General features: G+C 46.3%; 1 protein-coding gene and 1 long non-coding RNA gene across 3 annotated transcripts; one reads left to right on the forward strand and one right to left on the reverse strand.

The window, feature by feature from the left end:
- Window positions 1-1,053: 1,053 nt before the first annotated feature.
- LOC129160438 (SCAN domain-containing protein 3-like) lies at window positions 1,054-2,596 on the reverse strand. Its single transcript, XM_070552869.1, has 2 exons — window positions 1,421-2,596; window positions 1,054-1,317 (listed from the first exon to the last, which is right to left on the reverse strand). The coding sequence occupies exons 1-2, from the start codon at window positions 2,594-2,596 to the stop codon at window positions 1,054-1,056; spliced, it is 1,440 nt and encodes a 479-aa protein (XP_070408970.1).
- Window positions 2,597-14,266: 11,670 nt separating this feature from the next.
- Window positions 14,267-17,071, forward strand: LOC129162931 (uncharacterized). 2 transcript variants are annotated; one of them, XR_011521115.1, is made up of 4 exons: window positions 14,267-14,987; window positions 15,229-15,331; window positions 15,508-15,555; window positions 15,794-17,071. It is a non-coding gene; the product is annotated as an uncharacterized lncRNA (long non-coding RNA). The 2 variants fall into 2 exon arrangements; XR_011521114.1 differs by lacking the exon at window positions 15,794-17,071 and having other exon boundaries at window positions 14,271-14,987; window positions 15,508-15,758.
- Window positions 17,072-26,888: the final 9,817 nt, after the last annotated feature.

Below are 26,888 nucleotides of genomic sequence, written 5' to 3' on the forward strand. Positions count from 1 at the left end.
GTCCTAGAGAGATCAGGTTTGTTTTAGTGTACTCCAATCAACAGCCCCTACAACCACAAAAAGGAATGGAGTCATTAGCACTTATGGTTTGTAATTGGCACCCAGAATTATGTTGCACGAAGCACAATTTCACATCATTCTGGGTTCATTTGTGTGAAAACAAGGTCCAATCAGGCTGAAACCTTACAGGAAGGTAGAATCTATTGAGTTGTAAGTGATCTGAACATTTCATGATGATCGCACATTCCTATAGGGGGTCAAACCATGTCCCAAAGGTCACTGGGCCTGGTGTCACTTTAAAGAAGTAGTCCAGTTACACATTTGTAGGCTTATAACTTGGCTTCTGAATGTCCTAGAGAGATCAGGTTTGTTTTAGTGTACTCCAATCAACAGCCCCTACAACCACAAAAAGGAATGGAGTCATTAGCACTTATGGTTTGTAAATGGCACCCAGAATCATGTTGCACGAAGCACAATTTCAGATCATTCTCGGTCCATTTGTGTGAAAACAAGCTCCAATCAGGCTGAAACGTTACAAGAAGGTAGAATCTATTGAGTTGTAAGTGATCTGAACGTTTCATGATGATCGCACATTCCTATAGGGGGTCAAAACATGTCCCAAAGGTTAGATTACCCATTGAACAATCCATTAATGTGCAAAACACTGCAAATTTTGAGTAGTCTCTCTTGAACTATTTGAAAAAAAAAATATATATATATATATATATATATATATATATATATATATATATATATATATATATATATATATATATATAACTAGAAATATTAAAAAAAAAAATCAAATACAGGCCAAAGAAATGATTAAGCTAATTATAATTAAAGATTTGTGCACATAAAAAAACATCAACATAAAGTGTCCTCTTTTGGGATCATAGTATATCTGTTCTCTAAAAAAAATCATTAACTTAATTTTAAATAAAAACAATAATTGCTAAAAACACATTTAAATCTCAAAATATATTTTTTAAAATCAAAATAATACTGAAATCTTAACATTACTGCACTGAACGGAGTGTTATTACAGACCTTTTAGTGAGACACTTGGGCTTGTGCTTCACTGATGATCTTTTTCATCCTTGGTGGCAGGGAGGCAACTGCTGTGATCAAGCACTTTTCTAGACACAGTCTGCTTCTCTGCTTTGTCTTGATCAGTGTCATTGCAGAGAAGGAGGCCTCACATAAATAAGTGGAGGCAAAGGGTAGTAGCTGCTCCAAAGCTTTCTGTCCCATGTCATGGTGCTCCTGCTTCACATACACCCAAAACTGTGAAAGAGTGCACATGGAAAATTTCATCTGGAGGCCACGGTCAGATGACACTTCCAAGAGTTTTTCCTGATAGGTGACAGCTAGGGAGCTTTCTTCGGTTCGCTTCAGACAAGAGAAATGGGTTTCTCACCCAATCCAGCTGTGCAGATTTCTCCTCCATGTCAGGAAAATAGGAATGAAAATCCTGAATCAACTTGGTCAAATGTTCCACGATGATCAACTTGACCTGTGCTCTGTCCACATCCTCACTAGAGAGAAAATCATCCAGCTGAGGAAAGCAGGTGAAATCCTCCTGTGCACAGGCCCTCCTCCACAGTTCTGCTTTCTTCAGGAAGCCACCCACCTTGTCATACAGGTTTAAAATGCTGGAGTTCTTGCCCTGCAGAGATGTATTCAGTTCGTTCAGTTTGCTGAATATATCTGCCAGATAACACAGCTTTGCAAGCCAATCTGTGTCCTGGAACAAGGTGGCATGGGGAGATCTGTGCTCAGTCAGAAAGGCGTGCACTTCGGATCTTAATTCCAACAGCCGGTTGAGTATTTTCCCTCGAGAGAGCCAGCGCACTTCTGTGTGCAGCAGCAGTTGTGTGTGTTCAGCTCCCATATTTTCACAGAGGCGGGAAAACAGGCGCGCATTAAGTGGCCTTGACTTAATGAAGTTGATCACTTTGATGCTGCTGTTCAAAACGTCATGTAACACAGGGCTCATTTTCTTGGATGCCAATGCTTCCCTGTGTATGACACAGTGAGTCCACATCACGTCGGGGTTTTCTTTTTTAATGCGCGCTATCAGCCCTTTCGCGCGGCCCGTCATTGATGCTGCCGCGTCTGTACAGATGCTGCTGCAGGACTTCCAGCTCAAACCATATTCACAGAAAGCGCCATTGACAACATTAAATATGTCCTCTCCTGTTGTTTTCCCTTCCAAGCTTTTGCAGAATAGTATGTGCTCATAAATGTCATCAGTATCAACGTACCTCACAAAAGCAACAAGTTGTGCATTTCCACTGACATCTGTGGACTCATCCAGCTGGAGTGAAAAGGAGTCGCTAAGTTTTCCCACAACTTGCTCGACAATGTCTGTCCCCATTTTCTCGATTCTGCGGCAAATAGTGTCGTTTGACAAAGGCACGGTCTTTAATGTCTCTGCTGCGCGTTTGTCCAGCATCGTCTCAGCCAGCACTACAGCCGCGGGAAGGAGGAGGTCTTCAGCGATGGTGAATGGCTTCTTGGCTTTAGCTACGAGCAAAGCCACTGCATAAGACGCCTCCAGGGCTTTGGCTGATGTTGTGGAGGCCTTCCGCATCGTGTCTTGAGATGATCTGAATTCAGACAGTTTCCTCTTAAAAAAATCCGGTGGCTTACCAACATGACATCCATGTTTTGTCGTAAGATGGCGCTGCAGATGTGCTGGCTTAATGCTACTGTTAGCTAATTTCTCCCCACAGAAAAAACACAGTGCCTTGGGTGGGTTGCAACTCGTCGTCGTCGTCGTCGTCGTCTTCCTCCGCTTATCCGGGTCCGGGTCGCGGGGGCAGCATCCCAACTAGGGAGCTCCAGGCCGTCCTCTCCCCGGCCTTGTCCACCAGCTCCTCCGGCAGGACCCCAAGGCGTTCCCGGACCAGATTGGAGATGTAACTTCTCCAACGTGTCCTGGGTCGACCCGGGGGCCTTCTGCCGGCAGGACATGCCCGAAACACCTCCCCGGGGAGGCGTCCAGGAGGCATCCTGACCAGATGCCCAAACCACCTCAACTGGCTCCTTTCGATCCGGAGGAGCAGCGGTTCTACTCCGAGTCCCTCCCGAATGTCCGAGCTCCTCACCCTATCTCTAAGGCTGAGCCCGGCCACCCTACGGAGGAAACTCATTTCGGCCGCTTGTATCCGCGATCTCGTTCTTTCGGTCATTACCCAAAGCTCATGACCATAGGTGAGGATTGGGACGTAGATCGACCGGTAAATCGAGAGCCTGGCTTTCTGGCTCAGCTCCCTCTTCCCCACGACAGATCGGCTCAGCGTCCGCATCACTGCAGACGCCGAACCAATCCGCCTGTCGATCTCCCGATCCCTCCTACCCTCACTCGTGAACAAGACCCCGAGATACTTAAACTCCTCCACTTGAGGTAGGACCTCTCCCCCGACCCGGAGGTGGCAAGCCACCCTTTTCCGGTCGAGAACCATGGTCTCAGATTTGGAGGTGCTGATCCTCATCCCAGCCGCTTCACATTCGGCTGCGAACCTACCCAGCAAGAGCTGAAGGTCAGAGCTGGATGAAGCTAGGAGGACCACATCATCCGCAAAAAGCAGAGACGAGATTCTCCTGCCACCAAACTCGACACACTCCACACCACGGCTGCGTCTAGAAATTCTGTCCATAAAAGTGATGAACAGAACCGGTGACAAAGGGCAGCCCTGGCGGAGTCCAACCCTCACTGGGAACAGGTCCGACTTACTACCGGCTATGCGGACCAAACTCACGCTCCTCTGGTAAAGGGACTGAATGGCCCTTAACAGAAAGCCACCCACCCCATACTCCTGGAGCGTCCCCCACAGGGTGCCCCTGGGGACACGGTCATAAGCCTTCTCCAAATCCACAAAGCACATGTGGATTGGTTGGGCAAACTCCCATGCCCCCTCCATCACCCTTGCAAGGGTATAGAGCTGGTCCACAGTTCCACGGCCAGGACGAAAACCACATTGCTCCTCCTCTATCTGAGATTCAACTATCGATCGGACCCTCCTCTCCAGTACCTTGGCGTAGACCTTTCCAGGGAGGCTGAGGAGTGTGATCCCCCTATAGTTGGAACACACCCTCAGGTCACCCTTCTTAAAGATGGGGACCACCACCCCGGTCTGCCACTCCCTAGGAACTGCCCCCGATGACCACGCAATGTTGTAGAGACGTGTCAACCATGACAGCCCTACAACATCCATAGCCTTGAGATACCCAGGACGAACCTCATCCGCCCCCGGGGCTCCGCCGCTGTGTAGTTGTTTGACTACCTCAGCAACTTCTGCCCCCGAGATCGGACAGTCCATCCCCAGGCCTCCCAGCTCTGGTTCCTCCTCGGAATGCGCATTGGTGGGATTGAGGAGCTCCTCAAAGTATTCCTTCCACCGTCCGACTATAGCCTCAGTTGACGTCAGCAGCTCCCCATCCCCACTGTAAACAGTGTGAGCGAGTTGCTGCCTTCCTCTCCTGAGGCGCCGGACAGTTTGCCAGAACCTCTTTGGAGCCGATCGATAGTCTTTCTCCATGGCCTCACCAAACTCCTCCCACGCCCGAGATTTTGCCTCGGCAACTGCCACTGCTGCACCCCGCTTGGCTATCCGGTACCTGTCTGCTGCCTCCGGAGACCCACAGACCAGCCACGCCCTGTAGGCCTCCTTCTTCAGCCTGACGGCTCCCCGAACCTCTGGTGTCCACCAGCGGGTACGGGGGTTGCCACCACGACTGGCACCGGCCACCTTACGACCACAGCTAGCAACAGCCGCCTCGACAATCGCAGAGTGGAACAAGGCCCACTCGGACTCAATGTCCCCCACTGCTCTCGGGACGTGGTCAAAGCTCTGCCGGAGGTGGGAGTTGAAGACCGTCTTGACAGGTTCTTCTGCCAGGCGTTCCCAGCAGACCCTCACTATGCGTTTGGGTCTGCCAGGTCTACGCGGCATGTTCCCTTGCCATCTGATCCAACTCACCACCAGGTGGTGATCAGTTGACAGCTCCGCCCCTCTCTTCACTCGGGTGTCCAAAACATACGGCCGCAGGTCAGATGATACGACTACAAAATCTATCATCGACCTGTGACCTAGGCTGCCCTGGTACCAAGTGTACCGGTGGGCATCCTTATGTTCGAACATGGTGTTCGTTATGGCCAAACTGCGGCTTGCACAGAAGTCCAATAACAAAACACCGCTCGAGTTCTGATCAGGTGGGCCGTTCCTCCCAATCACACCCCTCCAGGTCAAGCTGTCATTGCCCACGTGAGCATTGAAGTTTTTGGGTTGCAACTCGTGGAAGTAAATCCAAATAAAACATAATCTTCAAGATACAGCCGGAATTTTGCCGGCTCTGGTTTGGCCTTCTTGGCCACTTGTCCCTCCATGTTTTCCAAAGAATTGCTGCTGCGCTTCAGCCACGCGTCCATCGCTGATCCAAGTGAGTGACTGATGATGCCAGGCGTTATATGACAGGTTGGAGTAAACCATCTTAAAATGGGGGGGGGGGGGGGGGACTCTGGGATTTTGGGTAATGAATTTAGCCTATTTCTACTGAATATAAAACACGTTTTATGAACTTTTACTCAATTAATAAACATTTTAGGAAAGTATTTGTTAAATAAATATTTTTTAAAGATTTTCCATGGATACTATTTTTTTAAATGAATGTGCATTTTCTCACGTACCCCCTGGAGTTTCTTTACGTACCCCCAGGGGTACGCGTACCCCGATTTGAGAAAGGCTGCTATAGGGGGTCAAACCATGTCCCAAAGGTCACCGGGCCTGGTGTCACTTTAAAGAAGTAGTCCAGTTACACATTTGTGGGCTTATAACTTGGCTTCTGAATATCCTAGAGAGATCAGGTTTGTTTTAGTGTACTCCAATAAACAGCCCCTACAACCACAAAAAGGAATAGAGTCATTAGCACTTATGGTTTTTAAATGGCACCCAGAATTATGTTGCACGAAGCACAATTTCACATCATTCTGGGTCCATTTGTGTGTAAACAAGGTCCAATCATGCTGAGATGTTACAAGAAGGTAGAATCTATTGAGTTGTAAGTGATCTGAACGTTTCATGATGATCGCACATTCCTATAGGGGGTCAAACCATGTCCCAAAGGTCACCGGATCTGGTGTCAATTTAAAGAAGTAGTCCAGTTACACATTTGTGGGCTTATAACTTGGCTTCTAAATGTCCTAGAGAGATCAGGTTTGTTTTAGTATACTCCAATCAACAGCCCCTACAACCACAAAAAGGAATGGAGTCATTAGCACTTATGGTTTGTAAATGGCACCCAGAATCATGTTGCACGAAGCACAATTTCACATCATTCTGGGTTCATTTGTGTGAAAACAAGGTCCAATCAGGCTGAAACGTTACAGGAAGGTAGAATCTAATGAGTTGTAAGTGATCTGAACGTTTCATGATGATAGCACTTTCCTAAGGGGGTCAAACCATGTCCCAAAGGTCACCGGATCTGGTGTCAATTTAAAGAAGTAGTCAAGTTACACATTTGTGGGCTTATAACTTGGCTTCTGAATGTCCTAGAGAGATCAGGTTTGTTTCAGTGTACTCCAACCAACAGCCCCTACAACCACAAAAAGGAATGGAGTCATTAGCACTTATGGTTTGTAAATCGCACCCAGAATTATGTGGCACAAAGCACAATTTCACATCATTCTGGGTCCATTTGTGTGAAAACAAGGTCCAATCAGGCTGAAACATTACAGGAAGGTAGAATCTATTGAGTTGTAAGTAATCTGAACGTTTCATGATGATCGCACATTCCTATAGGGGGTCAAACCATGTCCCAAAGGTCACCGGATCTGGTGTCAATTTAAAGAAGTAGTCCAGTTACACATTTGTGGGCTTATAACTTGGCTTCTGAATGTCCTAGAGAGGTCAGGTTTGTTTTAGTGTACTCCAATCAACAGCCCCTACAACCACAAAATGGAATGGAGTCATTAGCACTCATGGTTTGTAAATGGCACCCAGAATTATGTTGCACGAAGCACAATTTCACATCATTCTGGGTTCATTTGTGTGAAAACAAGGTCCAATCAGGCTGAAACATTACAGGAAGGTAGAATCTATTGAGTTGTAAGTGATCTGAACGTTTCATGATGATCGCACATTCCTATAGGGGGTCAAACCATGTCCCAAAGGTCACCGGGCCTGGTGTCACTTTCAAGAAGTAGTCCAGTTACATATTTGTGGGCTTATAACTTGGCTTCTGAATGTCCTAGAGAGGTCAGGTTTGTTTCAGAGTACTCCAATTAACAGCCCCCATTACCCCAAAAAGGAATGGAGTCATTAGCACTTATGGTTTGTAAATGGCACCCAGAATTATGTTGCATGAAGCACAATTTCACATCATTCTGGGTTCATTTGTGTGAAAACAAGGTCCAATCAGGCTGAAACGTTACAGGAAGGTAGAATCTATTGAGTTGTAAGTGACCTGAACGTTTCATGATGATCGCACATTCCTATAGGGGGTCAAACCATGTCCCAAAGGTAACCGGATCTGGTGTCAATATAAAGTAGTCCAGTTACACATTTGTGGGCTTATAACTTGGCTTCTGAATGTCCTAGAGAGATCAGGTTTGTTTCAGTGTACTCCAACCAACAGCCCCTACAACCACAAAAAGGAATGGAGTCATTAGCACTTATGGTTTGTAAATCGCACCCAGAATTATGTGGCACAAAGCACAATTTCACATCATTCTGGGTCCATTTGTGTGAAAACAAGGTCCAATCAGGCTGAAACATTACAGGAAGGTAGAATCTATTGAGTTGTAAGTAATCTGAACGTTTCATGATGATCGCACATTCCTATAGGGGGTCAAACCATGTCCCAAAGGTCACCGGATCTGGTGTCAATTTAAAGAAGTAGTCCAGTTACACATTTGTGGGCTTATAACTTGGCTTCTGAATGTCCTAGAGAGGTCAGGTTTGTTTTAGTGTACTCCAATCAACAGCCCCTACAACCACAAAATGGAATGGAGTCATTAGCACTCATGGTTTGTAAATGGCACCCAGAATTATGTTGCACGAAGCACAATTTCACATCATTCTGGGTTCATTTGTGTGAAAACAAGGTCCAATCAGGCTGAAACATTACAGGAAGGTAGAAGCTATTGAGTTGTAAGTGATCTGAACGTTTCATGATGATCGCACATTCCTATAGGGGGTCAAACCATGTCCCAAAGGTCACCGGGCCTGGTGTCACTTTCAAGAAGTAGTCCAGTTACATATTTGTGGGCTTATAACTTGGCTTCTGAATGTCCTAGAGAGGTCAGGTTTGTTTCAGAGTACTCCAATTAACAGCCCCCATTACCCCAAAAAGGAATGGAGTCATTAGCACTTATGGTTTGTAAATGGCACCCAGAATTATGTTGCATGAAGCACAATTTCACATCATTCTGGGTTCATTTGTGTGAAAACAAGGTCCAATCAGGCTGAAACGTTACAGGAAGGTAGAATCTATTGAGTTGTAAGTGACCTGAACGTTTCATGATGATCGCACATTCCTATAGGGGGTCAAACCATGTCCCAAAGGTAACCGGATCTGGTGTCAATATAAAGTAGTCCAGTTACACATTTGTGGGCTTATAACTTGGCTTCTGACTGTCCTAGAGAGATCAGGTTTGTTTTAGTGTACTCCAATCAACAGCCCCTACAACCACAAAAAGGAATGGAGTCATTAGCACTTATGGTTTGTAAATGGCACCCAGAATTATGTTGCACGAAGCACAATTTCACATCATTCTGGGTTCATTTGTGTGAAAACAAGGTCCAATCAGGCTGAAACGTTACAGGAAGGTAGAATCTATTGAGTTGTAAGTGATCTGAACGTTTCATGATGATAGCACTTTCCTAAGGGGGTCATACCATGTCCCAAAGGTCACCGGATCTGGTGTCAATTTAAAGAAGTAGTCCAGTTACACATTTGTGGGCTTATAACTTGGCTTCTGAATGTCCTAGAGAGATCAGGTTTGTTTTAGTGTACTCCAATCAACAGCCCCTACAACCACAAAAAGGAATGGAGTCATTAGCACTTATGGTTTGTAAATGGCAATCAGAATCATGTTGCACGAAGCACAATTTCACATCATTCTAGGTCCATTTGTGTGAAAACAAGCTCCAATCAGGCTGAAACGATACAAGAAGGTAGAATCTATTGAGTTGTAAGTCATCTGAACGTTTCATGATGATCGCATATTCCTATAGGGGGTCAAACCATGTCCCAAAGGTCACCGGGCCTGGTGTCACTTTCAAGAAGTAATCCAGTTACATATTTGTGGGCTTATAACTTGGCTTCTGAATGTCCTAGAGAGGTCAGGTTTGTTTCAGAGTACTCCAATTAACAGCCCCCATTACCCCAAAAAGGAATGGAGTCATTAGCACTTATGGTTTGTAAATGGCACCCAGAATTATGTTGCATGAAGCACAATTTCACATCATTCTGGGTTCATTTGTGTGAAAACAAGGTCCAATCAGGCTGAAACGTTACAGGAAGGTAGAATCTATTGAGTTGTAAGTGATCTGAATGTTTCATGATGATCGCACATTCCTATAGGGGGTCAAACCATATCCCAAAGGTCACCGGGCCTTGTGTCACTTTAAAGAAGTAGTCCAGTTACACATTTGTGGGCTTATAACTTGGCTTCTGAATATCCTAGAGAGATCAGGTTTGTTTTAGTGTACTCCAATAAACAGCCCCTACAACCACAAAAAGGAATAGAGTCATTAGCACTTATGGTTTTTAAATGGTACCCAGAATTATGTTGCACGAAGCACAATTTCACATCATTCTGGGTCCATTTGTGTGTAAACAAGGTCCAATCAGGCTGAAACGTTACAAGAAGGTAGAATCTATTGAGTTGTAAGTGATCTGAACGTTTCATGATGATCGCACATTCCTATAGGGGGTCAAACCATGTCCCAAAGGTCACCGGATCTGGTGTCAATTTAAAGAAGTAGTCCAGTTACACATTTGTGGGCTTATAACTTGGCTTCTAAATGTCCTAGAGAGATCAGGTTTGTTTTAGTATACTCCAATCAACAGCCCCTACAACCACAAAAAGGAATGGAGTCATTAGCACTTATGGTTTGTAAATGGCACCCAGAATCATGTTGCACGAAGCACAATTTCACATCATTCTGGGTTCATTTGTGTGAAAACAAGGTCCAATCAGGCTGAAATGTTACAGGAAGGTAGAATCTATTGAGTTGTAAGTGATCTGAACGTTTCATGATGATCGCACATTCCTATAGGGGGTCAAAACATGTCCCAAAGGTCACCGGGCCTGGTGTCACTTTAAAGAAGTAGTCCAGTTACATATTTGTGGGCTTATAACTTGGCTTCTGAATGTCCTAGAGAGGTCAGGTTTGTATCAGAGTACTCCAATTAACAGCCCCCATTACCCCAAAAAGGAATGTAGTCATTAGCACTTATGGTTTTTAAATGGCACCCAGAATTATGTTGCATGAAGCACAATTTCACATCATTCTGGGTTCATTTGTGTGAAAACAAGGTCCAATCAGGCTGAAACGTTACAGGAAGGTAGAATCTATTGAGTTGTAAGTGATCTGAATGTTTCATGATGATCGCACATTCCTATAGGGGGTCAAACCATGTCCCAAAGGTCACCGGGCCTGGTGTCACTTTAAAGAAGTAGTCCAGTTACACATTTGTGGGCTTATAACTTGGCTTCTGAATATCCTAGAGAGATCAGGTTTGTTTTAGTGTACTCCAATAAACAGCCCCTACAACCACAAAAAGGAATAGAGTCATTAGCACTTATGGTTTGTAAATGGCACCCAGAATTATGTTGCACGAAGCACAATTTCACATCATTCTGGGTTCATTTGTGTGAAAACAAGGTCCAATCAGGCTGAAATGTTACAGGAAGGTAGAATCTAATGAGTTGTAAGTGATCTGAACGTTTCATGATGATCGCACATTCCTATAAGGGGTCAAACCATGTCCCAAAGGTCACCGGGCCTGGTGTCACTTTAAAGAAGAAGTCCAGTTACACATTTGTGGGCTTAAAACTTGGCTTCTGAATGTCCTAGAGAGGTCAGGTTTGTTTTAGTGTACTCCAATCAACAGCCCCTACAACCACAAAAAGGAATGGAGTCATTAGCACTCATGGTTTGTAAATGGCACCAAGAATTATGTTGCACGAAGCACAATTTCACATCATTCTGGGCCCATTTGTGTGAAAACAAGGTCCAATCAGGCTGAAACGTTACAAGAAGGTAGAATCTATTGAGTTGTAAGTGATCTGAACGTTTCATGATGATCGCATATTCCTATAGGGGGTCAAACCATGTCCCAAAGGTCACCGGGCCTGGTGTCACTTTAAAGAAGTAGTGCAGTTACACCTTTGTGGGCTTAAAACTTGGCTTCTGAATGTCCTAGAGAGGTCAGGTTTGTTTTAGTGTACTCCAATCAACAGCCCCTACAACCACAAAAAGGAATGGCGTCATTAGCACTCATGGTTTGTAAATGGCACCCAGAATCATGTTGCACGAAGCACAATTTCACATCATTCTAGGTCCATTTGTGTGAAAACAAGCTCCAATCAGGCTGAAACGTTACAAGAAGGTAGAATCTATTGAGTTGTAAGTGATCTGAACGTTTCATGATGATCGCACATTCCTATAGGGGGTCAAACCATGTCCCAAAGGTCACCGGCCCTGGTGTCACTTTCAAGAAGTAGTCCAGTTACATATTTGTGGGCTTATAACTTGGCTTCTGAATGTCCTAGAGAGGTCAGATTTGTTTCAGAGTACTCCAATTAACAGCCCCCATTACCCCAAAATGAATGGAGTCATTAGCACTTATGGTTTTTAAATGGCACCCAGAATTATGTTGCATGAAGCACAATTTCACATCATTCTGGGTTCATTTGTGTGAAAACAAGGTCCAATCAGGCTGAAACGTTACAGGAAGGTAGAATCTATTGAGTTGTAAGTGATCTGAACGTTTCATGATGATCGCACATTCCTATAGGGGGTCAAACCATGTCCCAAAGGTCACCGGATCTGGTGTCAATTTAAAGAAGTAGTCCAGTTACACATTTGTGGGCTGATAACTTGGCTTCTGAATGTCCTAGAGAGATCAGGTTTGTTTTAGTGTACTCCAATCAACAGCCCCTACAACCACAAAAAGGAATAGCGTCATTAGCACTTATGGTTTTTAAATGGCACCCAGAATTATGTTGCACGAAGCACAATTTCACATCATTCTGGGTTCATTTGTGTGAAAACAAGGTCCAATCAGGCTGAAACCTTACAGGAAGGTAGAATCTATTGAGTTGTAAGTGATCTGAACGTTTCATGATGATCGCACATTCCTATAAGGGGTCAAACCATGTCCCAAAGGTCACCGGGCCTGGTGTCACTTTAAAGAAGTAGTCCAGTTACACATTTGTGGGCTTATAACTTGGCTTCTGAATGTCCTAGAGAGATCAGGTTTGTTTTAGTGTACTCCAATCAACAGCCCCTACAACCACAAAAAGGAATGGAGTCATTAGCACTTATGGTTTGTAAATGGCACCCAGAATCATGTTGCACGAAGCACAATTTCACATCATTCTGGGTTCATTTGTGTGAAAACAAGGTCCAATCAGGCTGAAACGTTACAGGAAGGTAGAATCTATTGAGTTGTAAGTGATCTGAACGTTTCATGATGATCGCACATTCCTATAGGGGGTCAAACCATGTCCCAAAGGTCACCGGATCTGGTGTCAATTTAAAGAAGTAGTCCAGTTACACATTTGTGGGCTGATAACTTGGCTTCTGAATGTCCTAGAGAGATCAGGTTTGTTTTAGTGTACTCCAATCAACAGCCCCTACAACCACAAAAAGGAATAGAGTCATTAGCACTTATGGTTTTTAAATGGCACCCAGAATTATGTTGCACGAAGCACAATTTCACATCATTCTGGGTCCATTTGTGTGAAAACAAGGTCCAATCAGGCTGAAACGTTACAAGAAGGTAGAATCTATTGAGTTGTAAGTGATCTGAACGTTTCATGATGATCGCACATTCCTATAGGGGGTCAAACCATGTCCCAAAGGTCACCGGATCTGGTGTCAATTTAAAGAAGTAGTCCAGTTACACATTTGTGGGCTGATAACTTGGCTTCTGAATGTCCTAGAGAGATCAGGTTTGTTTTAGTGTACTCCAATCAACAGCCCCTACAACCACAAAAAGGAATGGAGTCATTAGCACTTATGGTTTGTAATTGGCACCCAGAATTATGTTGCACGAAGCACAATTTCACATCATTCTGGGTTCATTTGTGTGAAAACAAGGTCCAATCAGGCTGAAACCTTACAGGAAGGTAGAATCTATTGAGTTGTAAGTGATCTGAACGTTTCATGATGATCGCACATTCCTATAAGGGGTCAAACCATGTCCCAAAGGTCACCGGGCCTGGTGTCACTTTAAAGAAGTAGTCCAGTTACACATTTGTGGGCTTATAACTTGGCTTCTGAATGTCCTAGAGAGATCAGGTTTGTTTTAGTGTACTCCAATCAACAGCCCCTACAACCACAAAAAGGAATGGAGTCATTAGCACTTATGGTTTGTAAATGGCACCCAGAATCATGTTGCACGAAGCACAATTTCACATCATTCTCGGTCCATTTGTGTGAAAACAAGCTCCAATCAGGCTGAAACGTTACAAGAAGGTAGAATCTATTGAGTTGTAAGTGATCTGAACGTTTCATGATGATCGCACATTCCTATAGGGGGTCAAAACATGTCCCAAAGGTCACCGGGCCTGGTGTCACTTTAAAGAAGTAGTCCAGTTACATATTTGTGGGCTTATAACTTGGCTTCTGAATGTCCTAGAGAGGTCAGGTTTGTTTCAGAGTACTCCAATTAACAGCCCCCATTACCCCAAAAAGGAATGGAGTCATTAGCACTTATGGTTTTTAAATGGCACCCAGAATTATGTTGCACGAAGCACAATTTCACATCATTCTGGGTTCATTTGTGTGAAAACATGGTCCAATCAGGCTGAAACGTTACAGGAAGGTAGAATCTATTGAGTTGTAAGTGATCTGAACGTTTCATGATGATCGCACATTCCCATAGGGGGTCAAACCATGTCCCAAAGGTCACCGGGCCTGGTGTCACTTTAAAGAAGTAGTCCAGTTACACATTTGTGGGCTTATAACTTGGCTTCTGAATATCCTAGAGAGATCAGGTTTGTTTTAGTGTACTCCAATAAACAGCCCCTACAACCACAAAAAGGAATAGAGTCATTAGCACTTATGGTTTTTAAATGGCACCCAGAATTATGTTGCACGAAGCACAATTTCACATCATTCTGGGTCCAATTGTATGGGATTAGATTTGTGCCAATAGGATCAAGAAAAACACTTTGGAGAGCAAACAAATTTTAAGACACTGAGAGAAAAAACCTTGGTTTCAAAAGAAAAACTTACGATCTGAATCAGATTCTTAAAATGATCAAGAAAATCACTGTGACGGTCAAACAAAAATTAAGAAATTGACAGAACAAAAATATTGACTAAAGGAAAAAAACATGTTTCAAAAGTAAAACTTACTATCTGAATCAACTTCTTAAAATGAGTAACAAAGTATGTTTCCTTTTTCTGTTTGCCTCTATGTGTTTTTGTTATCAATTTCCTTAGTTTTGTTCTCTCTGCTCAGAGCTTTGCTCTCACTTCCAGATTTGCACTTACACTGTCTGGCTTTCTCCTTTGCAATCCCTGAGTTTTTGGTTGCAATTCTGACACAACCCTTTCGGGTGGGCGGGACTTCTGAGAAGTCCTCTACCATAGGACAGTGGTTTCTCTTGAGTGATAGTTCAGTGACCTGGAAGTGATGTAGCCTCCAAGACATTTTTTTTCCCCACCTGGTCAACACCATGAATTTTGAGCCCCAAACAGGTTATTTCTGCTGTCTGTGGTGTCTACTGAGGATCTAAAGTGAGTATTGATAATATATTTTATCTTTTCTTAGTTCATCTGTAAGTTAAGCCACTTTTTAAGTTGGTTTTAACCAGATGCTAGCTCACTAGCTAGCTGCTAAGCAAGCCATTGTGCTAGCCTCAGGACAATGGACTATTGTTCCAGAGAGACGTATTAAAAACTCATCTTAACATATTCATTACTGGTTTCATGGAATTAATTATTGCAGTTTATGTTAATAAGTTTGCTAATTTTTCAGGAACCTGTGGAACATCAGAGACTTTGCAGCTACTGGAGCTAACCTGTGTACTGCTATTGCTAGAGGAAGCAGCAGAAAGCTGAGCTAACAGGCTGTTTTGCAGGTAAATACTCTTTTAGTGGAACTGCAGGATTTTTATGGTATAACTCAGACAGAATCTACATGAGCTATTGTGGGAAGACATTTAAACTACATTTACATACAGATACATGTATTTTATTATTCCATGTTACTTGGACGGGCTAAACAAGTTCATAGTTCTGCCTGCTCCTTTTTCAGTGAAACGAATGGATTTTATGATGTAACTCTGACTGAATAATTATCTAAGTGAGTATGTTTGATAATACATTTCTTTCCAGTATACAGATCTGACATTTGTTTGTCAGAACAAGACAAATCAGATTCAATGTGCTTTCTGTCACGTGCTCTGTATTCTCCATGAAAAGAATGTTATCCAGGACAGATAATCAATAATGAGTTAAATACATGCTTTTAATTAATTTTTACATAAAATCTATATTTTTGTCTAAAAGCTATTTTTTATTTATTTATTCTTTCTTTTCAGATTGAAAACTGCTGCATTGCATTACAATGGAAGTGCTACACAGTGTTGGGGTTATTAGGAGCGAACAATTAGTAAGCTTCAACTTACTTTTGGATTCTTCAATAAATTCTGTAAATATGGGAATATTTACTGATTTATTAATTAATTAAGATATTCTTAGATATACGGGGCACCATTCCCCTTTTTCCGGGGAAAAATTGAATCCAAAACTCTTATCAGTCTTTCTTGAAGTTCGTAGAATCCTTGGAGCAGAGACTTCTCTTCGACACAACAAAGCTACTGGACACAAAAATCTGAATTTTATAACATTTAATTAACAATTTGTCAAATGAATAAACAGTGGAGTAGATGAATAATAACCGTGTGATATGATTGAAGATGGATGTGTTTGCATGTGATGGAGGATGTATGAATGGGGTCCTTTGTTCTCACAAAGGAGTAGTGTGTGTGTGTGTGTGTGTGTGTGTGTGTGTGTGTGTGTGTGTGTGTGCGTGTGTATGGATTCAAAATGGAGTCTTGAATACAAGATGGCTGACCCCTTTGTCTGGCTAAAGTGTGGGTGGCAACTTGCACTTTAACTTCCAAAGCACTTAGAATCAGTAGTAACTTAACCTTAAATCACTCAAAACATTTCAAAAGATCATGAAACAACACAAAAGATTAATCACAAATTAATATCTTTTAGTTTCAGCCTGGCCATGACAGAAACCATTTTAAGATACCAAACAATGATCAATAAGCAGTTTATTCTTCAAAATGACCCGACGGACGTGTTTGGGACGAAAGAGGAAAACACGAAGCTACTTTTTAAGCAATAGACGCGGTTTATTGCTTATTTGAGACTATAGAGGAAACGGGAGAAGGAAAGAATGAGAGAAAGAGATGAGTTTCTGATCACCAGAACAGTGAAGCGTCCCTCACTGTTTTGATTTGACGGTTCTCCGTGTTTCTCCGCAGTTTGGCGTCGTCCGTTGGTTTGATGCTTTCTCCGTTGTTTGGCTCCACGAGTGTTTCTCCACGGCTGGACACAAAGAAAACGAAGTTCCTTTTGGGCTGAGTTTGACAACTTACAGCGTTTCTGAGAGCTGGATGGAGTTGTTGTTTCCCTCCGCGGGTTCTGTGTCCTCAAACATCAGCTGGAGGGGAGCAGAAACGAGCAGATCAGCGGTCCCGTGGGCTCAACTTGGCTCTTAGAGCTTCCGCGTGCTCAAAGAAGTCGGAGCGTTCGACAAGCGTGTCCTCACCGCCAGGTATCCTGGGCAAAAGAACGAGGTTTCTTTGTCTCTGCTGAAGATGTATGGTCTTAGTTTGCGGGAAAAGCTCCACGGCTTCCCGCACATGCGCAGAACGTGTTTCTGGTACTAGGCGGTGACGTCATCACAATGCTTCCGTGTGCAAAGCATCATGGGAAATGAAGTTTCTTGGCGCTGATGTGATTATTTGCTTTTCAGAGCAATTTAAGCACAGTCATTTTGGAGAAAATCACTGCATAGTAATTTCCTCATGAGGTCAGACCCTCAACATTCCCCCTTTTGGTTTCGGGGATCGCGCCCAAAGCTCGATCGTCGGAAGCACAGATGGGTTTGTTCCTCATGAACGTAGGTCGACTTGATTGTCGGAAGCACAGGTGGGTTTGTCCCTTAGGACGTTGGTCTCCTTGGACGCCTTTGTCTTTGGTCTTTGTCTTGGATCCTGGCGCCTTTGGTCTTTGATCCTGGTCAGGCACAAAGAGGATAGGAAACGGGATAGTCCCCAACGCGCATAACGAGAAGAAGCCACTCACGCAGGTGGTACGCAATGATGATGTCGTCCATGCGAGAGGTAGTAGTGTAGAAGGAGGAAGGTCGGTGGGCGGTTAACTCCACGAGGGAACACAAAGGCATCTCACCGCCGGCCATACAGTTCAGTTTTATGGAGCACGCGGTGATGTACGAGGTCCATAGTTCGCAAACGCGCATTGACCTATGTGGTCCCAAGATTCCCCCCTTTTTGGTCCAAAGGGTGGATCAGGACAGTCTTTGGGCTAAAACAAGGACCATAAAACTAAGAGGTACTACAATGTGCTGGTGCGTCAGACAGAGTCATTGACAGACTGAGCTGGGCCGGCACATAACCACTAGTTAATATGTGACCAAGTAAGAAACAAAAATACAGAAAACCCAAAAAAAAAAACATATAACATCCAAGAAAATTCATAGCAACCTTGAGGTCTCATAAAATACATTCTTAGGTCATACATTCAGTGTGTAGCTTATAAAGAATGTGACATAATGCAACACTCAGATAAAAATGTGAGGTAGACTAAAGTGAGAACTACTCTTAGGGTTACAAAATAATAAAGAAAATGTTGCTCATCCCCTTTAGACAGGTGTGGTACATTCACGCTTGGAGTCTCCCCGAACGCGGTCACGAGGCACACCGTAGGTGAGCAAGTGCATCTTATCTTGGAGTTTCTTAACACGCCTGTAGGCGGAATAAGCAATCACGGCCGTGATGAGCCATCCCATCCCCAGGGCGACCAATGTGCAGATTAAAGTCGTATAATCTGTGTCAATGTAGCGTCTTGGGTATCTATTCATGGGCGTCAAAGTAAGTTCACGCGGGGTTTGTGTGAACTTAACAAGTTTGGTTCCTTCAATCAGTAATTGTTGGTCAATTTCTAAATCGATGGTAAAGTTATAACCCTGGAAAGCGTCCATGATCTCAATCTCTGAGTCATGCTGTTCGAGGTTGAGGTGATGGAGTGCCAGGTTTCTAGTTCAAAGTGGAAATGCCTACCGTCCTTTCAAATACCAAAGTTCAGCATCGACTTAAACCTATAGATGTGAGGTGTCACAATTATGGGAACGTTTAACAGGAAAACGAGTTCTAATTTTTTTCCAACGTGAATGGGCATTGCACTACTTAGGCTGTACGCTAGGTGGATTTGTGAAAGGTGCACAGTAGAGGGGTAGCAGCTGTCAAGCTATCTTTGAGCAGGTCCAGTGGTACCAAGTACGGGGAAATACGACTTTCAATCAAGCTGTCCAGCGTGGAACTTACTTCCCTGAGCAGGTCCTGCATCAAATCTCCCACCACTCATGTGTACACAATATCCTGATGTATGGTTTCAGACAAAGTCTTGATTGCACGTAGAGATTCATTAATCAGAGCAGAATGTAGGTTGACAGTTACATGTGTACCCTGTAAGGTTTTAGTGAGTACATCCTGTTAGAGGTCTAGGAGAAGTTTCTCTTGGTTAGTGAAAGTGACGGCGGGGGGGGGGGGGGGGGGGGGGGCTGGTTCTTTGTCGGTTAGTACATGTTAGTGGGTTAAACGTGCACTTTCCCCCCTTTTCCATTTCCATGCATAGAACTATGTAGCGACTACGTCTACCTCCTGCGGGGAGTCTGGTCTCTGTACCCGCGGGGATGGTTTGACGTAGGGTTTGATTTGGTTTGCATGCACCCATTTGTAGACAGGCTCCTGTCTCGCTTTGGTGATGCGTAACCTGTATGCAACTGGAGAGAGTTTTGCCACGATCTCAAATGGTCCTGACCAGCAGGGCAGGAACTTCTTAGCTTTGCGTGCCGGTTGGGCGAACCGAAAGTAGAATACTTTGTCACCCACCTCGTATTCGCGGCTGGTTGTCTTTTGGTCGTAGTAGGCTTTAGCGCCTTCTACGTTGGTCTCCAGTTTCTTCTGAGCGTGCGCGAACGTAGCTCTGAGGTGTGTTTTCAAGTCTGCCACATACTGATGGGCGGTATAGGCAGTGGCAACACTGACATCCTCTGGGTGATACAGGAGGTGCAGTGGTAGAGTCATCAGTCTGCCGGTCATCATCTCAAAGGGCGTAACCCCAGTGGATCGCTGTGGAGTGGACCGTATGGCCATCAGGACCAGAGGGAGCTTGACGTCCCAGTCCTTCCCAGTGGAGCAGACGTACTTTTTGAGCATAGAGACGACCGTGCGGTTCATCCGTTCGACCTGTCCGGATGACTGTGGGTGATAGGGGAGGTGGAATCTCACTTCCACCCCCAGAAGTTCAAACAGGGATGTCATTACACTGGATGTGAAATGAGTTCCCCGGTCAGAGTCAATGCAGAGTGGAAGTCCCCATCGACTAAAAACGTGGTTAATCAGCAGTACAGCGGTTGTGACGGCTGTATCGTTTGGCGCTGGAAGGCACTCCACCCACTTCGTGAAACTGCAAGTTACAGTTAGCATATATTTGTTTCCTCTTGCCGATTTGGGAACCGGTCCAACCCAGTCGATCTGCAGGTGGGACCAAGGGAAGGTTATTCCCCTGCGTTGCAGTGGTGCTCTAGCAAGCGGCTGGGAGGGTTGAAACTGGGCACAGACGAGGCAGCCTTGGACATAGCTGTGTACATCCTTGGACATCGATGGCCAATATGCTACTTCTGTCAGTGACGCGAGGGTAGCTTTTGTTCCGCGGTGACCTCCAACCGGAGTGTCGTGGGCGTAGGCAAGCATCACTCCTCTGTGGTCGAGTGGAACAACCCAGCGCGGCGGGCTGTGATCGTCACGTATGTAAACTAACAAATCGTTTTGTAGTTTCAGATGCGCGAGTTGACGATGCAGGGTTACCAAATCTCGGCTTGCGCCAGTAGGTGGTGATGGTTGTTTAGACATCGGGCCCTTTTGGAGAAGCTCGCGGATGAGCTTCAGGTCAGGATCTTGTTCCTGCATGGTGACTAGGTCCGCGTCATGTGGTTTTCTGCCTAGAAACACGGGTACCTCAACGGTCCGAGGTTCGTCTGCCTGGCTAGCATGGCGACGAGTAATCGCACAGACCTCGTGAACGGCCTTGGGAGGAAGCCACTCGTCTTTGAATTCCCAACAGGTTCCCTGGTCAGCACCGAGCTTAGCAAGGCGGTCTGCTTCGTCATTACCATCTTTCTCCGGACCTAGGGTCCTGGAGTGACCTTTGACCTTTTTCCAGTAGACCATTATGCCTTTCTCAGTGGTGAGCAGATCACACGCTAGGAATAACTCCGAGTGTTTCACGTCTCTGTTCCTGGCGTTTTTCATGTGGTTCTCCTTCCACATGGGGAAGTGAGAGATGAAGCTGTGTCTAGCGTAGTTTGAATCAGAGCAAAGGACGATTTGAGTGATGTCCAAGGCTGCCGCCTGCTGGAGGGTTATCAACACTGCAGCAATTTCGGCGTACTGACTAGACTTTTGGCCCAACCGGTAGTGATTTGGTTGCTTAGTGTCACAGTCCACCCAAACGACTCCAACCCCGGCACGGAGCTGGCCTTCGTGAAGGTAGGCGCATCCGTCAGTGTAAACTTTCGGAAGCCCTTGGCAAACATTCTCATCAAAGTAGCGATGATTGGATGCGGTTGGGTAGACTGCGGCAGGTGTGTCCAGGGGGCCCATGACGGAGTCAGAGTCACAGTGCTGGCAGCCTGCTAGCCCTTGTCCTAGCGCTAGCTTGGTGTTCTGACCATACTTGACCTCAATGTTGTATCCTTGGAGCACCATCATCCACGTCGCAATGCGGCTGTTTGACACTCTTCCTTCGCGCAGACGCTGGCTGTTTAGGAAGGTGACAGGCTGATGACACGTTTCAATGATCACCTTCTGTCCACCGATGTAACTACGAAAGTGTTCGACAGCCCAGACTGTAGAGAGGAGAGCTCTCTCGCAGTCTGAGAACTGGAGTTCCACCTTGCTCAGAGGCTTGCTGGCGTATGCCACAACTCTCATGTCCTGATCGTGTTTCTGCTTCAAAGCAGCGCTCAGGCAGTGAGAGGAGAAAGTAGCCTCTATGTAGAACTCTTTATCCTTGTCTGGGTAAGCCAGACAGGGTGCGGACGCCAACTTCTGTTTTAGGAACTGGAAGGAGAGTTCTTGGGGTCTGTCCCACACGAAAGGTGTGTCGTTCCGAAGCAGCTCAGTGAGGGGCCTCGCTGTTTCAGCGTACTCCTCAATGAACTGTCTGGAGTAGTTGCAGACTCCGAGGAAGCTCCTGAGTTCAGTCAGATTAGCTGGGGCTTTGATGTCCTGAATGGCTCTAATGCGTCCCGCTTGGGGCTCGACTCCATTAGGGCCAACCAGCAGTCCAACATACTCCACTTTGGTTCGACACCACTGTCCCTTGAGAATCGCCAATTTAGCTCCGGCATCAGCGAGCTGTTGCAGCACGTGACGGAGTTCGGCCAGGTGCTCCTCGAAGGTTCGACTCCTCATCAAGATGTCATCGACATATATGAGGTTCCCTCTGGAAGCAGCATCTGACATGGCTTTGTGGAGGAAGATGTTGAACTCGGCAGGTGAGTTAGAGTAGCCAAAGGGGCAGCGGTTCCAAGTATATTGGCGATTTCCAAAGGAGAAAGCCAGTTTATACTGGTCCGCCGGCTCAACCTTCATGGTCCAGAAGCCGTTGGCTACGTCAACCGTAGAGAAGAAACGAGCATCTCTGACTCTGGCTAGCTCCTGATCTAAATGGATCATAGGCCACCTGGAGAGAGGTACCTGTTTGTTCAGTGCACGATAGTCTATGGTGAGACGCCATTTCCCAGTCGGTTTCAGAACCGGCCAGATGGGAGAGTTGTAAGTGGAGTTACACTCTCTGATGATGTTTTTCTCCTTCAGCTGATTGAGGATCTCCTGGATCGACTCATAAGCAGCGAGGGGAATCTTGTACTGACGTACATAAGTAGGAGGGGCATTCGGGTTCGTCGGAATGCGAACCGTGTGCAGGTTTGTGAGTCCACAGTCCAGGGAGTCCCTGGATAAGACGGACTGAAACTCATAGAACAGGCTTCTAAGCGCTGCTCTCTGCTCCTCTGACTCCAGCGCATCCGCTTTGTCAAGCTGCTGGCTGACTTCGGCCTCGAAGCCGTCATAAGGTTCAGAGGAGGAGGGTCTCTGGTGTTCCGGGCTTTCAACCGGTGACTCAGAGGGTTGAGTATTTATTGCAAAAACCGTTAGACACTGACCGCCGTCAGTATCTAAGGTTGCACTGCAAATGGGTTCCTCAGGAAGGGCTTCATGCCGCTTGATGGTAATCATTTGTGAAGGGAAAGTACTGAATGTGTCTGCACCAACCTGTCTGTCGTTCAAGAACAACGGAAGTTGTCCGATCACGGGGACTGAAAGTTCGAAGTCATGGAATGAGCTATCTATCAGCATGCCCAAGGGCTTTCCTGCCGGCAGGTGGATAGGACTCTGGGTCGGATTTTCGACCAACAAGTACGCAGAACGAGTGTTCAGCTCCAAGAGTGGCGTGCCACAGACGGCTAAGTTGAGCTCCAAGAAGTGTGGTGATGGCTGGAAGAAGGCCTGTGTGCCTGGCAGCTTCTGATGCTTCATCAGAGTTAGACGAACAGGCACTCCTTTGACCAGTGGGGGCAGAACCGTGCTGGCCTCAACCACTGCACGGCAGGCCTGTGGAATGGTCTGTCCGGACAGCAAGTGTTCACGGCCTTCTGAGCGAGGCTCAGAGGAAGGTGTGGCCCGGGCCCAAAGGATTTGATTGCAAGTGTCCAGCTGGGCACCTAGTCGAACCAGCAGATCTGCTCCAATGAGTGCAGGTGGATCAAGCTGTGGTATGATGCTGAATGTATGTGTGAGCTGTCTTGCTCCAAGTTGGATAGTCAGAGAGCAGACCTCTGGCGCTTTCAGGAGCCTCTGCGGCCAAGTAGGTGACAAGAGCCGATGGCTACGTGTCACACTGACCAGAAGGGGGTCCTTCTGACGCAGGTGTTCAAACGTCTGCTGGCTGATGGCTGACTTTTCAGACCAAAGAGCAAGGCGAGCATCTGAGATGTGGGTGCAGTTGATGGTAAGACCACCAACTATGTGTGGTGCATATGGCTGCAGGCTGACGTTCTTCAGCGAGCAGAGAAAAGATGAATGTGTGCGGAACGGAGTTCCAGGAGCGGTTTCATGCCTTTGCAGGCGGTCATCGTCTGTGGGAGCCGTAGGGAGGGGCATGACCTTGGAACAAGGGTTTTGCTGCTCACTTATGCTGACTTCAAGAATGGAGGATGGTCGGCTGCTATCCGGGTTCCAGGGCTTAGGTGTGTCCACCTGGGCCCACAGTTGACCCTTCTGGCAGTCGATGAGGGGAGCTAGACGTTCAAGCAGGTCCTGACCAATGAGAAGTGGTTCAGTGTCTAGCTGGCAGACATAAAACGGGTGAACCAGAGTCATGTCTTGGAAGGTGATATCCAGCCACGCCCGGTGAGTGATACACTCCCGGGTCTGGGTGTAGCTGGTGATTTTCAGGTCACAAGGTTCAACCTGGACTGGTTTCCCGAGCGACCGCATGGTGTCAGACACGCGATGGAACAATGTGGAGCACATCAGGGTGATTTCTGAGCCGGTATCCAGCAGAGCATCAACCTGTATGCACCCACCTACGTTGGTGCTACAGTACAAACGGCGAGCATGATCATGGTTTGTTAAGTCACCAAGGAACTTCAGAAATTTAGTATCTGGTTTCTCTGGGGGGTAGATTTCAGGAGACTCCTGTGGTCTACCAGTAGTGTTTCCCCAACTGATCAGGTAAGTCCTGGCCACGCTGGGGGGTTGAGCCACGCCTAGTCATGCGGACGTTGGCTCTGAGTCTGGCTTCTTAGAAGCAGACTTTGGTGCAGGGGTCTCATCTGCAGATCTCAGCTGTTCCTTCTGTTTAGCTAGGAACTGCTGAAACATCTCCTGGAGGTCGGCTTTGGTCAAGTACTCACCTGCGGACTTGTGTTCGGGACCTACCTGTGGGCGGCGCTCCTTAAACCTTCCACTGTTCCGACCTGCCTGCCGTTGGTTTTGGTTGGGCCACTTCCTGTCTGATTGTCCAGACCTAGGTGGCCAATCAGCACCCCCCTTCCCCTGTTGAGGAGATTGGGACTGCTCTCGCGGTTTAGCAGGTCTAGGTTTAGCAGATTTTGGCTTAGTGGGTGGAGCTTCTGTGCCTTCAAGCTCCAAACGCGGCTCGGTGTCGGGAGTTAGGTGCATGACGCGGTGATGTGCGTCAGGCTTTTGGGGCTTTCCGCCGGCTTCCCAAGCCTGTTGAGCATATCTCCTAATCTCCTGAGTTGTCAGTTTTTTCATCCGACAATACATTGAGACTTCGGAGCGAACACACTCGTGCAGGTTGTGAATGAACAGGGATCTGAAGGCAGGGTCTTCCTCGAGCCCAGGGCCGTTTCGACCTTGGAAATAAGCACTTTTGAGTCGGCGATAATATTCTCTGGGGGGTTCGTTCCTCCCGTGTTTGATGGAGAAGGCCCCCATTGTAGCTGACGCAGAGTCTGCATACGTGGCGTATTCATCTCTCAACGCTCGGCAGAGCGAGGAGTACCGATCTCGAATGTCAGATGGTAGAGTTTCCATGAAACCGTGCACCGTTCTAGATGTGGTTTTCCAAATTAGCTTGAGCGTTTCCCTTGAAGAGGGTGCTGGAAGATCAAGCAGACAACGTTCTATCTCCCTGAGATAATCGTCGACGTTGGATTCATTGGTGTTAGGATCAAAGCGTTCTATGTCTTTAGCTAGCGATTCAATTTGACGTACACGGAGCCCTGACTCACGGTACGGCGCGTCATCCTCTGACTCTGACCCACGGTCTGTCTCAGAAGGCGCTGGATATCGCTGGTGTGCTCTGGGCTCCCAATGTTGACTCCTGGGGCCCAAATCGGGGTTCGGCATGCTGTGGCGGGCTGCTGGCACGTCACGTGGGTGTCTTGGGAGGTCCTCCTCCCGGGGCACGTCTGCGTAGTATGCTCTGTCATGCAGCTGGTTGCCGGCATGCCGAATACCGGAATAGCTAGGATGGGTGGATGGTTGAGGTGCAGGATGGGCTTGTGCATAACCCCAGCCGGCACCTTGCACCCTTCGTGGACTGGGGGAGCGGTCTAAATAGAGGTGCCGCTCAGCTGGTCGACTTCTCACAGATTGAGAAGGCCGTGAAGATGAGGGTGGTGGTCCAACCTGGGGTTCGAGGGCGAACTGCCCTCGGCCCCTAGATGGTCCTGAATGCCCTATAGTGTGTGTAGGGAACGGGGCCGAAGGTTGGGACAGATAAGCTTCGTCTCTCCCCTGCGGCATGCGTCCGTCCAGAGAGTCAAGGTGTTTCCCCCCTTCCCACTGTCTGTTGTCATCAGCAGAAGGGGGCGGGGTCTTCTCCCCATCTTCCCCAGAATCGGTGCGGGTGTCGTCGTCCTCCTCATCCTTCAGACTTCCATTTCGCTGTTTTTCAGCTAGAATACTCTGGAGGTTCAAGATCTCTCGATCATGTTGGAGTCCTCTCTGATAGAGGATCAGGGCTAACTTAGCTAAGTGAACCTGGATTGGTTTTGTACCATCCGGGTTTTCTATTTGATCGATTACAGCGTCTAGCTCGTCGCTACGCTGTTCTTCAGTGAAATCCCTAGAAGGGTAGTCGGGTTCTCGAGCAACCGCGACCAGTTTGGACAATATTTGTCCAGAAAGTAGGCCAGGTTCATAGTCGTGGGCCGCAGCGCCACCTGGTTGCTGGGAGTTGGTCAGTTCACTACTCTGTCCCTCCATTTTAACAACCGAACCAAAAATAGCCTAGTAGAGCTTCTGCAGATAGCTCAAGGCTGCACCTTTGGCAGCAACTGCTAGCTTTGTAGCAGAAAAACACTAAATTAACCTTTGTGCGCACAGGTTTTAGCGTTTTAAGATTGCACGGAATGCCGTGACTGACGCTTAAAATACTATTCCTTTCAGTATTTTAGCAAAAGCTGGTGCGTTGCCGTAGCAACGTCTTACAACACTTGGGTGTTAAATATGCTAGTTATTCCTTCAGAATATTAGCAAACAGGGTGTTATCAGTCTTTGAGTGAAGGTTTCAGTTAGTTATAATAGCCACTGTGAGTTAAAGTCGCTAAATTAGCAGTTAATTTTAGCCTAAAAGGGTTAGTCAGAATCACTTACATACTGCACCTTTAATGAGGAACTGAATTTTAACCTAAAATGTTAGCCAGAATTAATTACACGTTGCACCTTTAAGGAAAAACTGAATTTTAACCTAAAAGTCAACCAGAATTAATTAACACGTTGCACCTTTAAAGAAGCACTGAGTTACTGGTGAGAGTTCGATGCAGCTTCCTGCTCAGCG

The sequence above is a fragment of the Nothobranchius furzeri genome, chromosome 7, assembly GCF_043380555.1.
Source record: "Nothobranchius furzeri strain GRZ-AD chromosome 7, NfurGRZ-RIMD1, whole genome shotgun sequence".
NCBI classification, from domain to species: domain Eukaryota; kingdom Metazoa; phylum Chordata; class Actinopteri; order Cyprinodontiformes; family Nothobranchiidae; genus Nothobranchius; species Nothobranchius furzeri.